The following is a 13,601-nucleotide window of genomic DNA, read 5'->3' on the forward strand; positions in this document are numbered from 1 at the left end:
GATTGAAAACTGGCAAGTTGCAAGCAGTTGCAAGAGCACTATGTGATATACACCAACAGAAACAAACCAGACTGGACAGTCAAATACTAAGACCGAAGGCGCAAGACATAACTGGACTGGTTTCAAGAGTTTTACAAACTTTGAGTGAGTATTGCCGATGGAACTTGGAAGATAGATTTGCTAATTATTGAGACTTTCAAGATCAGTTGATGTATTTTTTCTCTCTTGGAATACATGAGACTAAAAAGTGTGTTTGTTTCTTAGGTGTGTGTGTGTGTGTGTGTGTGTGTGTGTGTGTGTGTGTTTGCTGTTTTTCTTTATTGTTGTTGTTGCCTGAAATGGTGTTTTTAACTAAGAATCCAGTTTTATGATTCTGTTGTGCATAATAAATAGCTTTTATTCTTTCAGATTTATACCACAAAAAAACCTGTCTGCATTTGGTGGGGAGGTGCCTTAACTGGTCAAAAGAAAAGTGAGCTGATTGATGGCATGGCCGTTCATCGCATTTGGATGGGGAAAAGCAAAACCAGTTTCCATTCTTCAACAAGCTGAAGATTTGCATTGGAAAACAGTAAGTGGGTTTTTTAAATGAGTTTTCAATGTAACTGAAAGAACGATTTGTTGTATAATTATTACAATCAGTTGTGTAATGCTTGCAAAACACACACACACACATGTACACACGCATCCCCCACCCCACCCCACCCTTTTCCACACACACACACACACAAACTCCAATTTGAACTGTTCCTGTTTCAGTGGTGGACCTTTCTGGTGACCTGTAAAACTGTCTGTTGGAACATATTACTAGGGAAAATAATCTATCATTGTGCTTTTGTAAATTTGTTGGTTAAATCAGAATTACTTACAATTCTGTTTCCAGTCCTTTGTGCAAATTCGTATTAATTGGACATTATTTCTTTCAGATGAAAAAATCCTCTCTACAATCGGAGAGGGGGGTGGCAATGGGAGGGGGCCACAGTCTGAAGGATGACTGTACCAAAGCATGCAGTTGGAAGGGGACAACCCATCAAGGTTTACAATTATCTGCTTTGAAAACAGTGAGTACAATTTGCTACATGTATAATTATTGTTGTCAGTTGTTTATTGCTTGCAACAGACCCCCCCCCCCCCCCCACACACACACACACACTCATATACTTTCAAATATCAACCGTTTCTGTTTCAGTGATGGACTGGTATGATGAACTTTTCTGTCTTTAGTAACATTTAGAAAAACATGTTGTCATTCTGTGCTTGTTTGTTTTTGTTTTTGTGATAACTAAGAATCCTTGTTCTCATTCCTGTGCACATGTATTTATATTGACTTTTATTCGCTCAGATAACAAACAAGTCTGCAATTGGTGGGACGGTGTCTGGACTGGTGGGAAGAATGATGAGTTCATTGATGACAGATGATTGTACCAAAGTCATTCAATCAGAAGGGGGAAAACATCGGAAGTTTCCATTGTCTGTGCTGAAAGTTCACACTGTTGACCAGTAAGTGAATTGTTTAACTCAGTGTCGTCTTTTTTGAGTCACTTGAGAAAAAGTGACTCTATGTAATCGGTCAGTGTTAGTCTGTCCGGCCGGCCGGCCGTCCGTCCCCACCTTAACGTTGGACTTTTCTCGGAAACTATCAAAGCGATCCGGCTCATATTTTGTTTAGTCGTGACCTCCAATGACCTCTACACTTTAACGATGGTTTCGTTGACCTTTGACCTTTTTCAAGGTCACAGGTCAGCGTCAAAGGAAAAATTAGACATTTTATATCTTTGACAAAGTTCATCGGATGTGATTGAAACTTTGTAGGATTATTCTTTACATCAAAGTATTTACATCTGTAGCCTTTTACGAACGTTATCAGAAAAACAAGGGAGATAACTAGCCTTTTCTGTTCGGCAACACACAACTTAACGTTGGGCTTTTCTCGGAAACTATAAAAGTGACCGGGCTCAAATTTTATGTGAACGTGACTCCCAGTGACCTCTACACTTTGACGTCTGCTTTGGTGACCTTTGACCTTTTTCAAGGTCACAGGTATGTCTTGAAGGAAAAAAATTGAAATATCATATCTCTGAAACTATTCATCGGATTTGATTCAAACTTTATAGGATTATTCTTTACATCAAATTATTTACATCTGTATTGTGTTGTGAATAGCAATTTCTTCCTGTCCATCTGATGCCTCATATAATATTCAGAACTGCGAAAGTGACTCGATCGAGCGTTTGCTCTTCTTGTTTTTCCTGTGGTGCGTAATTTCAATATCAGTTGTGTAATGTTTGCAACACACACACACACACACACACACACACACACACACACACACACACACACTCTCTCTCTCTCTTTCTTTCTCTGTTGTTACAAATTGGGCTGAGACTTTTGATTTTGCATATGTGGACTTGCGCCTGTGTATGTGTGTGCGCCTGTGTGTCTGTGTGTGTGTGTGCCTGTGTGTATGTGTGTATACATGGGTATGTTTCTTAGTACATGTACTGTATACATGTGTTTGTTACTGCTAATGTGTGTGTATGTGTGCTGTGTGTGTGTATGTGTGTTTGTAAGTGTATATTTGTGTTAGTGTGTGTGTGTGTGTGTGTGATTTAGTTTGTAATCCCAGCCATTGACTAAGAACCATTTTTCCTTCTCTATCCCAGGTTGGTATCCTGCATAAGATTATGACAACTTCAAAGTCATGGAGCTGGGCCTGGCCACATAGTTCAAGCAGAAGTTGAACTCACTCATCATTACCATCATCATATTCTGTGAGGTGGACTTCACCTACGACCAGAAGTTTGACCAGCGTCAAAGAGTGAGTGCAGGCAGCTGCTAGTGCTACAGGACATCATTGCGCGCCATCTCACTAACAAGATTCAACACCTTTGCTGACCCACAGCTTCTGAATGCTGTGTTTGTAAAGCAGCCCGGCATCAAGCCTTATTTACATGGGTGCCATCATTCAGGACTAACACCAACAGTTCATAAACAAATATTCACTGTGCACACACATGTTTGGCAAAGTGGAGCAGAAGTCTTGCTGCTTGTTAATTTTTATTCATCGATGATTGTTTTTCATCTAGCTACTCCACAAAATATGTTAATATCTTTTGTGATAGCAAGAATCTTAATGAAATGAAGCAGAGCGCTATTTTAAGATCTGAGAAACAAAGGGACGTAATTGCTCTGCCATATGACATGTGCAACAAGAGTAAGTGAGATTATGTGGAAGCAATTTTCTTGGCACCTGTAATAATAACACGCTTAGGAATGAACAAGAGACTTTACATGCTTGTCGCACTTGTATGCATTAATAGCGCTTACATCCCTTTGTTTCTCATATTTTGTGCTACTGACTTGTTTGTATACAGTTAATACTGATTGTGCAAATACTTTGTATTGTTTTCATCTCTGATTTTGTCATTAACAGTGATCGCTGTCGATAATGAGTTTGCACAGCCCTATGGTATTTACCTTGATGAATCCATACCAACACATTGTGATTGAAATTTTTAATTGCTGATCCTGTTATCGCCTTCAGATGATTTTTTTTTTTATCAAGTTCAGACTATAATTAGTCAATGTAGCAATGCTTCAATGAGACCCCCCGCGGGTTAGGGGGAGTCCCATATTGGTTGGAACGTGAAAGAATTTACCCGATGCTCCCCAGCCTGTCGTAAGAGGCGACTAACGGTTCTGTTTCTCCTTTTACCCTTGTTAAGTGTTTCTTGTATAGAATATAGTCAATGTTTGTAAAGATTTTAGACAAGCAGTATGTAAGAAATGTTAAGTCCTTTGTACTGGAAACTTGCATTCTCCCAGTAAGGTAATATATTGTACTACGTTGCAAGCCCCTGGAGCAAATTTTTGATTAGTGCTTTTGTGAACAAGAAACAATCAACAAGTGGCTCTATCCCATCTTCCCCCTTTCCCCGTCGCGATATAACCTTGAATGGTTGAAAACGATGTTAAACACCAAATAAAGAAAGAAAGAATGCTTCAATGAGATTAAGTCCACACATAATTTTTGTTTTCCCGATTGATAATACTATGCTGTGGTATTTTACCGAGACTGAAAAATGTGTTGTAATATTTTTTAGTTCACATTTTCATGATTTAGCAATTGAAGGAATTTAGTATGCATTGTTCAACATTTTAAAAGTGTTACTGTTATCAAATTAGATACTGTCAGGCTTTTACACACCGTACAAACACCCTTCCATTTGAACACTCACCAAACGGGAACATCCTAGGTGCCCTACGTAAAGAGCGAGCAATTTTTAAAGAATGAATTTTGCAGATTGTCTCACTTTTTGGACCCATCCTGAACTCAGGTAAAAAATGAGTTACTTCCCTTCGGGTCTCATTCTATCGATGTAAACTGGCGATAGCCGTGGATCGATGATTATCAGAATGTTTTTGGACCGTGGTGCGTTTTTGCGCTGGACCTAACTTTTAAAATCTAAATAATAAATTGACAGCTTGTTACACAAACATTCTTCAATCATAAAAGAATTCTTTTTTCATCAAGACAAGATCAGTACAATTCGAAGTTGTGAAAGTTTGAAAAAAGAAAAGCCCGGAAGCAGGGTCACGCAAGGGTCATAGCAGACGACGGTTTATGCATATCGCCGTTCCTCTCAACAGTCAAAAGCCATCGCTAGAGTTCTTGTGAACCACAGCCGTTTGTTTCGTGCATAAAAACGTGCTATTGTAGATAAGCTCACATCGAGTCGCATTCAAATGACTAACTGACGACTACATTGTGAAAAAGGGAAACTGGATCACACGGGTTCACGATGGCTCAGGGGTGAGATAAACCACGCCAAAAAAACACGCCAAAAAAAATTCTTTTAAAATTGTTCGCTCTTTACGGAGGGCACCTAGGATGTTCTCAATCGGTGAGTGTTTAAATGAAAGGGTGTTTGTACTGTGTGTAAAAGCCTGACCGTATCTGTGATGGTTTACGGTAGGCTTACTGTGCCTTTAAAGACCTCAACAATTTAAATTTTAAATAAAATTTGTGATCTTGAATTTTCTGTGCATTAATTCAAATTTGTATTTGCAAATGTTATTTTAATGTTTTCAGGAGAACGTAAATTTAACGTTTGCATGTGAACGTTAATTTAACGTTGGCATGTGAACGTTAATTTAACGTTTGCATGAAAACGTTTGATTATGGTTTTGTTTTCATTAATTTTATGTTTGCATGCAAACGTTAAAAAAACGTTAAATAAACGTTAATCTAACGGTTATATTATGGTTTTGTTTTGGTTTGTTTTTAGTTATTTTTACGTTAGAGATTAACGTAAAATTAACGTTAATTTTACGTTATTTTATGGTTAGTTTTTGGTAAAACTAACGTTAAATTAACGTAAAATGTTAACGTTACATTAACGTTAACCAGATGAGCAAAGTAACGTTAATGTAACGTTAACTTTTTACGTTAATTTAACGTTTACCGCGAACGTTAATTTAACGTTAATTTAACGTTAGCATGCTATCTGGGTGTGGTGTGGTGTGGTTGTAATACTGTGCTGTGTCAGTTGTGTTCGGTTGTTTTGTGTTGTGTCGTTGTTTGTTGTTGCGTTGCTTTATACTACCGTACACAACACAACTGTGACATCACAACACAACACAACACAAATGTATAATATAACACAACACAACAGTACACAACTCAACACAAACGTACAAAACACAATACAATCGTATACAACACAACCGTACATTACCACAACCGAACACAACCGTACACAACACAGCCATACACAACTGTACACAACAAAACACAAACGTAAAGAACATAAACTCACACAAGTTGACAACACAACCACACACAACACAACACCACCGTACACAACTCAAGACAACACAACCGTTCACAACACAACCATTTACAACAGAAGAGAATCGTACACACCAGAAACGTACACACAAAAACACAATCGTTCACAACAACACGTTCAACAAAACCGTACACAACACAACACAACACAACAGAACCGTACATGTTTAATTGTGTTGTGCGGTTGTGTTGTGTGCGGTTATTTTGTGTTGTATGTTATGTTGTGAATGGTTGTGTTTCATAGTGTACGGTGGTGTGTTGTGTACGGTTGTATTGTGTTGTGTACGGTTGTATTGTGTTGTGTACGTTTGTGTTGTGTTTTGTACGTTTGTATTGTGTGGTGTTGTGTACGGTTCTCTCGTGTTATTAAAGCTGTGGTCTATTTATGACTTTCCGGGGCTACGAGTTTGAAAAGATGGGGCTCAGAATCATGTACAGAATTCTGTACAGCGAACGTTGCCTGAAACCCCACCTATACGGCGTGTATGACCTTGAGAGCTTTAGTCAAATCTTGAATTTTACTGTGGCAACGGTTGTTGTGTTGTGTACGGTTCTATTGCGTTGTGTTTGGTTGTGTTGTGTTGTGTTGGTGATGTCGTGTGGTGGTGTTGTGCTCTGCTGTGTTGTGTACGGTTGTGTTGTGAACGGTTGTATTGTGTTGTGTACGGTTGTGTTGTGGTGTGTACGGCATCATCATCTTGTCTCTTTTTTCTTCAATCACATACTGGAACACACTCGAACACGAGAGAGAGAGAGAGAGAGATCACTTTGAGCTCTGGCGCGGTGACGTCACGCGGTCGCATGCAAAGTTATCTTTTCTTGGTATTGATGGCTGCCGGTGTAGTGCGTTCAGATTTCCCCTGCGTTCAGCTTTCTGATTCGATAAATACCCGAAACCGAAATGTTGTTTTCTGGTCAAATTAAAGAAGTACACTTATTTAAGGGAGAAAGGCATGGCAGTTTCTTGCAAGCAAAGGAAATTGGTGGTGAAATTTAATAGATTTCACCCCAAAATTCAATTTTTTCGAAAACGGGCACCTTGAATGAGAAGGGAAAGATTTTAGGATGAAGCAAATTTCAAAGTTTAAATAAAAAATGTTGGTTGAACTAATTTTATCATATGAATGTCAAGTACCTGAGCTCGATCATCCGTACTATGGAAGGGAGGGGGGCTTTTCAGAGTGGAGATCAACAAGGCCGCAGGGGAAATCTGAACACAGGGGAAATCTGAACGCACAACACCGGATTCAAAGCGAAAGTTTGGAAGCGAGTCTTTTGCACATGAAAATGGTCAGTAGCTGCTGCGTTTAAGGATGTCCGTAACAGACAAGATCGAGAGACAGACATTTGTTACACATTTGTTGTGAATGATAAAGGACGAGAAACGAAGTAATTGACTGCAAGTGCAAGACGACAGCGGGAATGGTTGGCACAGCTCCGGTTGAAAAACTTCACTCTGTTGCTGCTAGCTTTCCACTGGGAGGAAGCGACCCGAATTTCCCAGTGATGGGACAATCTAGTTATAAAAAAATCAAAAAATCTAATAGATCCCTTGACTTTGGAATGTGAGTGTGTGTGACAGGGATTGTGATAACTCTTGCTGACAGTGACTTTAAAGGGCCACTCCGCCTTTTACATGGGATAAGACTGCCCCCTCACTTGGTCACATACAAAACCCAGTCTTGGTCCACTCTGCGCACTGTGGCATTTTTTAAAGTATTAATTTCGTACAAGGCACTGGTCAGGGTGTTTATTTTTTGGTATGTTACTATTTGGAGTAATGGTTTTATCCCACGTGAAACTTGAACCTAACCATATTTAAGATTGTGAGGCGAGCTTTTTTAAAGAACCAGAGTGGGCCTTTAAGATTTTAAAACAGTGGCTGTGTGTGACAATCACCGAGAGACTGGGTGTGGCTGAGATGCTCTGTGTGACAAACAAATTTAAATTCACATTAGTATTGAATGAAACTAATGTTTTATTTTTGTTTTATCGTGATGTTTTTGTTTTGTTTAACAGAAAGAGTAGGCCAATAAGGAAATAAATCCCTGCGTCTTGAATCCGTGGTTGAGATATGTGCGCGATATAAATTGCATAAAATAAAATAAAAAATAAATAAGAGGTATGATCCAAACAAAATGATCAAATGTGATTTTCACACAAATTAACGCTGCCATACTGTCCTCCCTACATCGATACAAAGTCTTAAGTGTCTGAGCCAATAAGAGAGGCCATAATTTGTCTTATTTGGGGTTGCTTTTGAGCTCTGATTTGACAGGTTTTTTGAGGTCCTTGATGCAGTAAAACTTCTTAGCAAAAAGTCTGATTTTCAAAGAGGGAATAACCAGAATCACAAGGGGTGAAATCGGGTCTGAAGAATGTGCGAGTCGAAAAAAGGATCATTTGGACTGTTAAGAATGGAGTTATGGACCTTATTTTGTGGAGACAGGCATTGTCATGTCAGAGTTTTTCCCTTTCCCCCAGTTTTGATTTCCCTTTTCTTTTGTCAGTTTGTAGAATATGGAGCAGCCTTGGTTCATGTAACTTTCTTCAACTTTGTAGAAACTTCTTTTGTATCATTACCCAGCTACTCTTTCAAATATGTTTTTCATGGTTCTTGACAAAAGACACTGTTTTGAAGGACAACCCAAAAGTTACGTATTTTGAAACCTGGTCATTTATGAACTATTAACCTAATAACCTGATCTCTGAGAGTTATACCAGTTAAATGTTTGGCCTTTCAAATGACATATTACTTTTTTATGATTAGTGACCTGAGACATTAATAATAGCAGTTTGATCATTTTGTTTGGATCATAGATGAGAATAGGAAAAAAAGTCTTATAAAAGATATACAAATATTTGCTCAATCCTTCTTTAGAAGATCTCTTCTTCAGAAAGATTGTTCCATAGTAATTTTTGAGTCACTTGAGAAAAAGTGACTCTATGTAATCGGTCAGTGTTAGTCTGTCCGGCCGGCCGGCCGTCCGTAGACACCACCTTAACGTTGGACTTTTCTCGGAAACTATCAAAGCGATCGGGCTCATATTTTGTTTAGTCGTGACCTCCAATGACCTCTACACTTTAACGATGGTTTCGTTGACCTTTGACCTTTTTCAAGGTCACAGGTCAGCGTCAAAGGAAAAATTAGACATTTTATATCTTTGACAAAGTTCATCGGATGTGATTGAAACTTTGTAGGATTATTCTTTACATCAAAGTATTTACATCTGTAGCCTTTTACGAACGTTATCAGAAAAACAAGGGAGATAACTAGCCTTTTCTGTTCGGCAACACACAACTTAACGTTGGGCTTTTCTCGGAAACTATAAAAGTGACCGGGCTCAAATTTTATGTGAACGTGACTCATTGTGTTGTGAATAGCAATTTCTTCCTGTCCATCTGATGCCTCATATAATATTCAGAACTGCGAAAGTGACTCGATCGAGCGTTTGCTCTTCTTGTTTGATTTTTTTTTATTCTCTCTACAATAAAAAGATAGAAACTGAACAATGTGGACAAATATAAACTCAGCAAAAAAATTATCGCACCCATTTTTATACCCAAACTAAAGCATTCAACTTTGGCTGTCTGGCACACACTTCTGATCAAAGATTTCTTTTACAGAGGTCACATGACCGCCGCCCAAATAAGAGTTTCCCCAAAAATCGACCTGACAAAAGCGCAAGGTACCAATTAAAAAATCAACAAAAATTCAGGATAGGCACAACTTGGCAATTTTTATATAAGAGGAGAAAGCCATATCAATTATCCATGCAGATTGTGCCATTGTGGGGACACAGGGGTGGGACATGGCACATGTCAGGCCCGGCAAAAATTCAAACCTGCGACCTTCCGATCACAAGCCCAGTGCTCTACCAACTGAGCTACCGGGCCCCCTAACATGCATTAAGAAAAATGAAAGCTTCAATTTACCCTTAAATTTAATAAATTTTCAACTATGCCTGTTCACAGCGCACTTGTTTAAACGCACACACAAATTCTTGGAAAATGCTCTTTCAAGAGCCATGATTGTAAGCATGTCAGCAGTAAACTTTGCAAGGCGTAGGCTGACATTTGCGCTCAGCGCTCTGGATGAGTCAACTTCTTAAAGACTACTTTCGCATTGAAATCCTCAAACAACCCATGTCTGATCAAATATGTACATGAAATTTGAGTATGTGGCGCATCTGTTTTTGTTCTTGAAGTTAACAAATTAATTTTTTCGATAAACCAGCAAAGACCTACCATCAATTTAAGAACTCTTTCTGGCATGTCAAATAACATTAACAGCAGACCTAATGTGTCAAATGACTTAAAATTCTGTATGTACTTTACGACATGTGTTAGCACAAATCACCGAAAGTTTGAAGGCAATGTGTTGAGGACTTACTGTACCGTTTTTTTGGTCTCATTACCCACCAAAAAACCCCACCTTTTACCGCTTCTCTGAGGAATGACACCTACACCATTCAGCATGCCATAATGTCATTGTTAGACAAGATATGTGAACAAAACTGACTGTTTTGGATGCAGATTTGATTGTTCCTTTTACTGACGTGCAGAACATGTTTTGTTTTAGCAGTATTGATTTTTGGTCAATTTTAATGCGAAAACCTTGATTTTGCGAATTTGAACAATATATGAATAACATACCTCGAGTGAGATTGGCAGAACGTTGTTGTTCTTGTATTTCATTCATTCTAATTAATTCCAAAGGTTGGAGTGATGTATTAAAGATCAAATTTACCAAAGGGTTGTATAATTATCGAGTACCTCTGTCTGATGAACAATTTCCCAGAACTACTCATTCTATTTTAAGTAACGTCAGCTTTGGGGGAAATCCTGATGGGTGATTGTATCAACGCGCGTCGACTGGAGGGCTTAAATCGACTGGAGGGCTTAAATCGGTCTAGTTTGGCTACCGCTCACTTTCAAACCTCATACTGTTGAGTCGATCCCCGAATTTGGAAACTTTTTTCAAAACTGCAAAAAAGTCAGACTATTTGACCTATTTTGTCATGCATAAGCTGAAATTAATTTTCACCAAATATGATGTACATGCACTTTTTGTGGGTTGCATTTTTTTTTTATCACCCTGGTAGTGGAAGGCCACAGAGCTAAATTTAGCGTTGCCATCATGAGAAACTAGAGCTACATCTGCGGTGGCCTTCAAGTACATGAGAATTCATTCTGTTGAATGGATTTTGAGTGCCACAACCAAATAGTTGCCCTTTAACAATGTAGAATTAATAATGTACTGATACAGTGTAGCTGTTAGTGACACCACAGTCTCTGTAAAATGTGTTAGCAAGCCTTTATTGGTGAGAGGTGATACAGAACTGTGGTAGCTCCCGTCCAAAATGGGTTAAGCATGTCATTGTCAAAAAGGCAAATTTGGGACAGTTTTGAGCGGTTACACAACGAAAAGAGGTTCAGTCTTTCATCGACTGTCTGTCGTATTCTATGCTATGGTCATATCTACAACCATTCTGAGATGAGATAAATTCATATTTTACAAATGATCAATCCCAGGGGTGCTGCTGAGAAGTCCAGTCCGATCAGCATTGTTCACAAAATATAAAAACAGCAGGAGTTTTGGCCATTACCTTATTTCTCTGCACAGATAATCTTTCTGGTTTGGTTTGGGCTATCTGAAACCAATTCATTGTTGTTTTTCTTTCAAGGCAGAGTTAATTGTCTTGTTTGTTTTGTGTGTTTTCTCTCTTGACCAGTAGTGTTTTTTCTGTCTTTTACTTTAGTTTCTTTTTAACCTGTTTGCTGCCAAGACATATACAAACATTACCTGTAGTTACCTGAATTAACAACTTATAGCGTGCTCTTGATGTATAAATGAATACACCACACACATACACATTGTTTGTTTGTTGTTTTTCTTCTTCTTCTGTCACTGTTCATTGAACGTTTTTTTGGCCTGTTAAAGCAAGTTAACCAGGACGTCAGCTGACATTCTACAGGCAGTTAAAGGGTTAAAGTCTTTCTGGCAGATTGGAAAACAATATGGTGGACAAATAACCTATGCTGAAACACAAAGTGCAATGTGTGAGATAAAAGTTCTGACTTTCAGCACCTAACATCCTCAATAAAATACATTATTCTGCTCCAGTGAAATGACCCCATAATAACTGCTAAAGAAAAGAATGAGCAACTCTTTTTTCATAATAACTTCATACAACCAAAAAAGGATGAAAAGGCAGACAAATTCACAAAAGTGGAGAAAAAATGAAACTGTACACTCAGACTTTGAGCTGGCACATATGCTGTTCTTAACTTGATCTTTGCAGATAAAGAAGAAACCAAGGTTCAAGGAAGAGAGGTAATAATGTCAAATGTCTCTGAAAAAGTTCACAGTTTGACAGTAAAGCGCACAGACTTTGAAAGGCCTGTCTCCACCCCAGTCTTGAACAGAGCCCTATGAATCAGTGGAATCTCCACAGGGGTGGTCCTTGCTGGTGCTGCCGGTTTCTTGCTTGTCCTGGAAAAATAAAGCAAAAAAAAATTAAGTCGTTCAGCAAGCAAAGCCGTGATGCAGCGGATAAAAACGGTTCCATCTCAACAAAAGAAAGTCAGCACACATGCTCAGAAAAAAATGTCATCTGTACCTGAAACGCATCATCATCAAAAACAATGGGGTTGGTATATCTTACAGTGATTGTGCAAGCTCTTCTGTTAACTGGGATCATCATGAAAGGAGGTCGAGGCCACAGGCACTCCTCACGAGGTGGGCGGGATGAAAGTGGGCGGGGCCCAACTCTGTCGCTCTAGACGGAACGGAAATGCAGAGGTGCCAAGACTGTGCAGATGACAGAAAAGTTGCGCATGCTTCCTGCGCATATGACCCCGTGACCAAGCATATAATTAAAAAGTGTTCAGCGTTTGTCAGTCGATCTGTCTGTTCACCTCTAACTTTCCTATACCTTGATTCTTTTCGCATCTTCTTAATGATGGGATGCAACCAAAACATTGACATTGTCTCATCCTTGTGATTTCATTGGGGAAAAAAAAGTGGGTCGTAAGTCGTGTTTTGGGGTGAGTCGTCCACTGGGAGTTCATTATATAGTAAAATGCATCCGTGGTGGCAAAATCAGTCGTAACAAGAAGAGCAAACGCTCGATCGAGTCACTTTCGCAGTTCTGAATATTATATGAGGCATCAGATGGACAGGAAGAAATTGCTATTCACAACACAATGAGTCACGTTCACATAAAATTTGAGCCCGGTCACTTTTATAGTTTCCGAGAAAAGCCCAACGTTAAGTTGTGTGTTGCCGAACAGAAAAGGCTAGTTATCTCCCTTGTTTTTCTGATAACGTTCGTAAAAGGCTACAGATGTAAATACTTTGATGTAAAGAATAATCCTACAAAGTTTCAATCACATCCGATGAACTTTGTCAAAGATATAAAATGTCTAATTTTTCCTTTGACGCTGACCTGTGACCTTGAAAAAGGTCAAAGGTCAACGAAACCATCGTTAAAGTGTAGAGGTCATTGGAGGTCACGACTAAACAAAATATGAGCCCGATCGCTTTGATAGTTTCCGAGAAAAGTCCAACGTTAACACTTTCGTGACGGGAGGCGACTATATTAGTAATAACGCTGCAACGCCCACGGACGGGAAGCGACTATTTTAGTATTAGACATACAAGGTACACGACTCGTGATTGCTTCCCGGTTTTTGAAGCTTGCAGTAAATTGAGTTGTTTCCCTTGATACACGTGGTTTTCTCTTCC

General features: G+C 38.9%; 1 protein-coding gene and 1 long non-coding RNA gene across 6 annotated transcripts in view; one reads left to right on the forward strand and one right to left on the reverse strand.

Annotated features, from left to right (window-relative positions):
* The first annotated feature begins 3 nt into the window (after nucleotides 1-3).
* On the forward strand, nucleotides 4-5,098 carry LOC138959060 (uncharacterized). The gene is made up of 5 exons (XR_011453598.1): nucleotides 4-144; nucleotides 409-571; nucleotides 927-1,061; nucleotides 1,343-1,500; nucleotides 2,664-5,098. It is a non-coding gene; the product is annotated as an uncharacterized lncRNA (long non-coding RNA).
* A 4,214-nt stretch (nucleotides 5,099-9,312) lies between these two features.
* LOC138959059 (polymerase delta-interacting protein 3-like) overlaps nucleotides 9,313-13,601 on the reverse strand; it is a 162,735-nt gene continuing 158,446 nt past the window's right edge. For all 5 annotated transcript variants that reach the window (XM_070330416.1, XM_070330414.1, XM_070330413.1 and 2 more), the window contains one exon: nucleotides 9,313-12,347. In XM_070330416.1, coding sequence (XP_070186517.1) covers nucleotides 12,218-12,347 — 130 coding nt within the window. In that variant the 3' untranslated portion in view covers nucleotides 9,313-12,217. The remainder of the gene's footprint in view (nucleotides 12,348-13,601) is intronic.

This window comes from Littorina saxatilis, linkage group LG2 (genome assembly GCF_037325665.1).
Source record: "Littorina saxatilis isolate snail1 linkage group LG2, US_GU_Lsax_2.0, whole genome shotgun sequence".
Lineage (NCBI taxonomy): Eukaryota > Metazoa > Mollusca > Gastropoda > Littorinimorpha > Littorinidae > Littorina > Littorina saxatilis.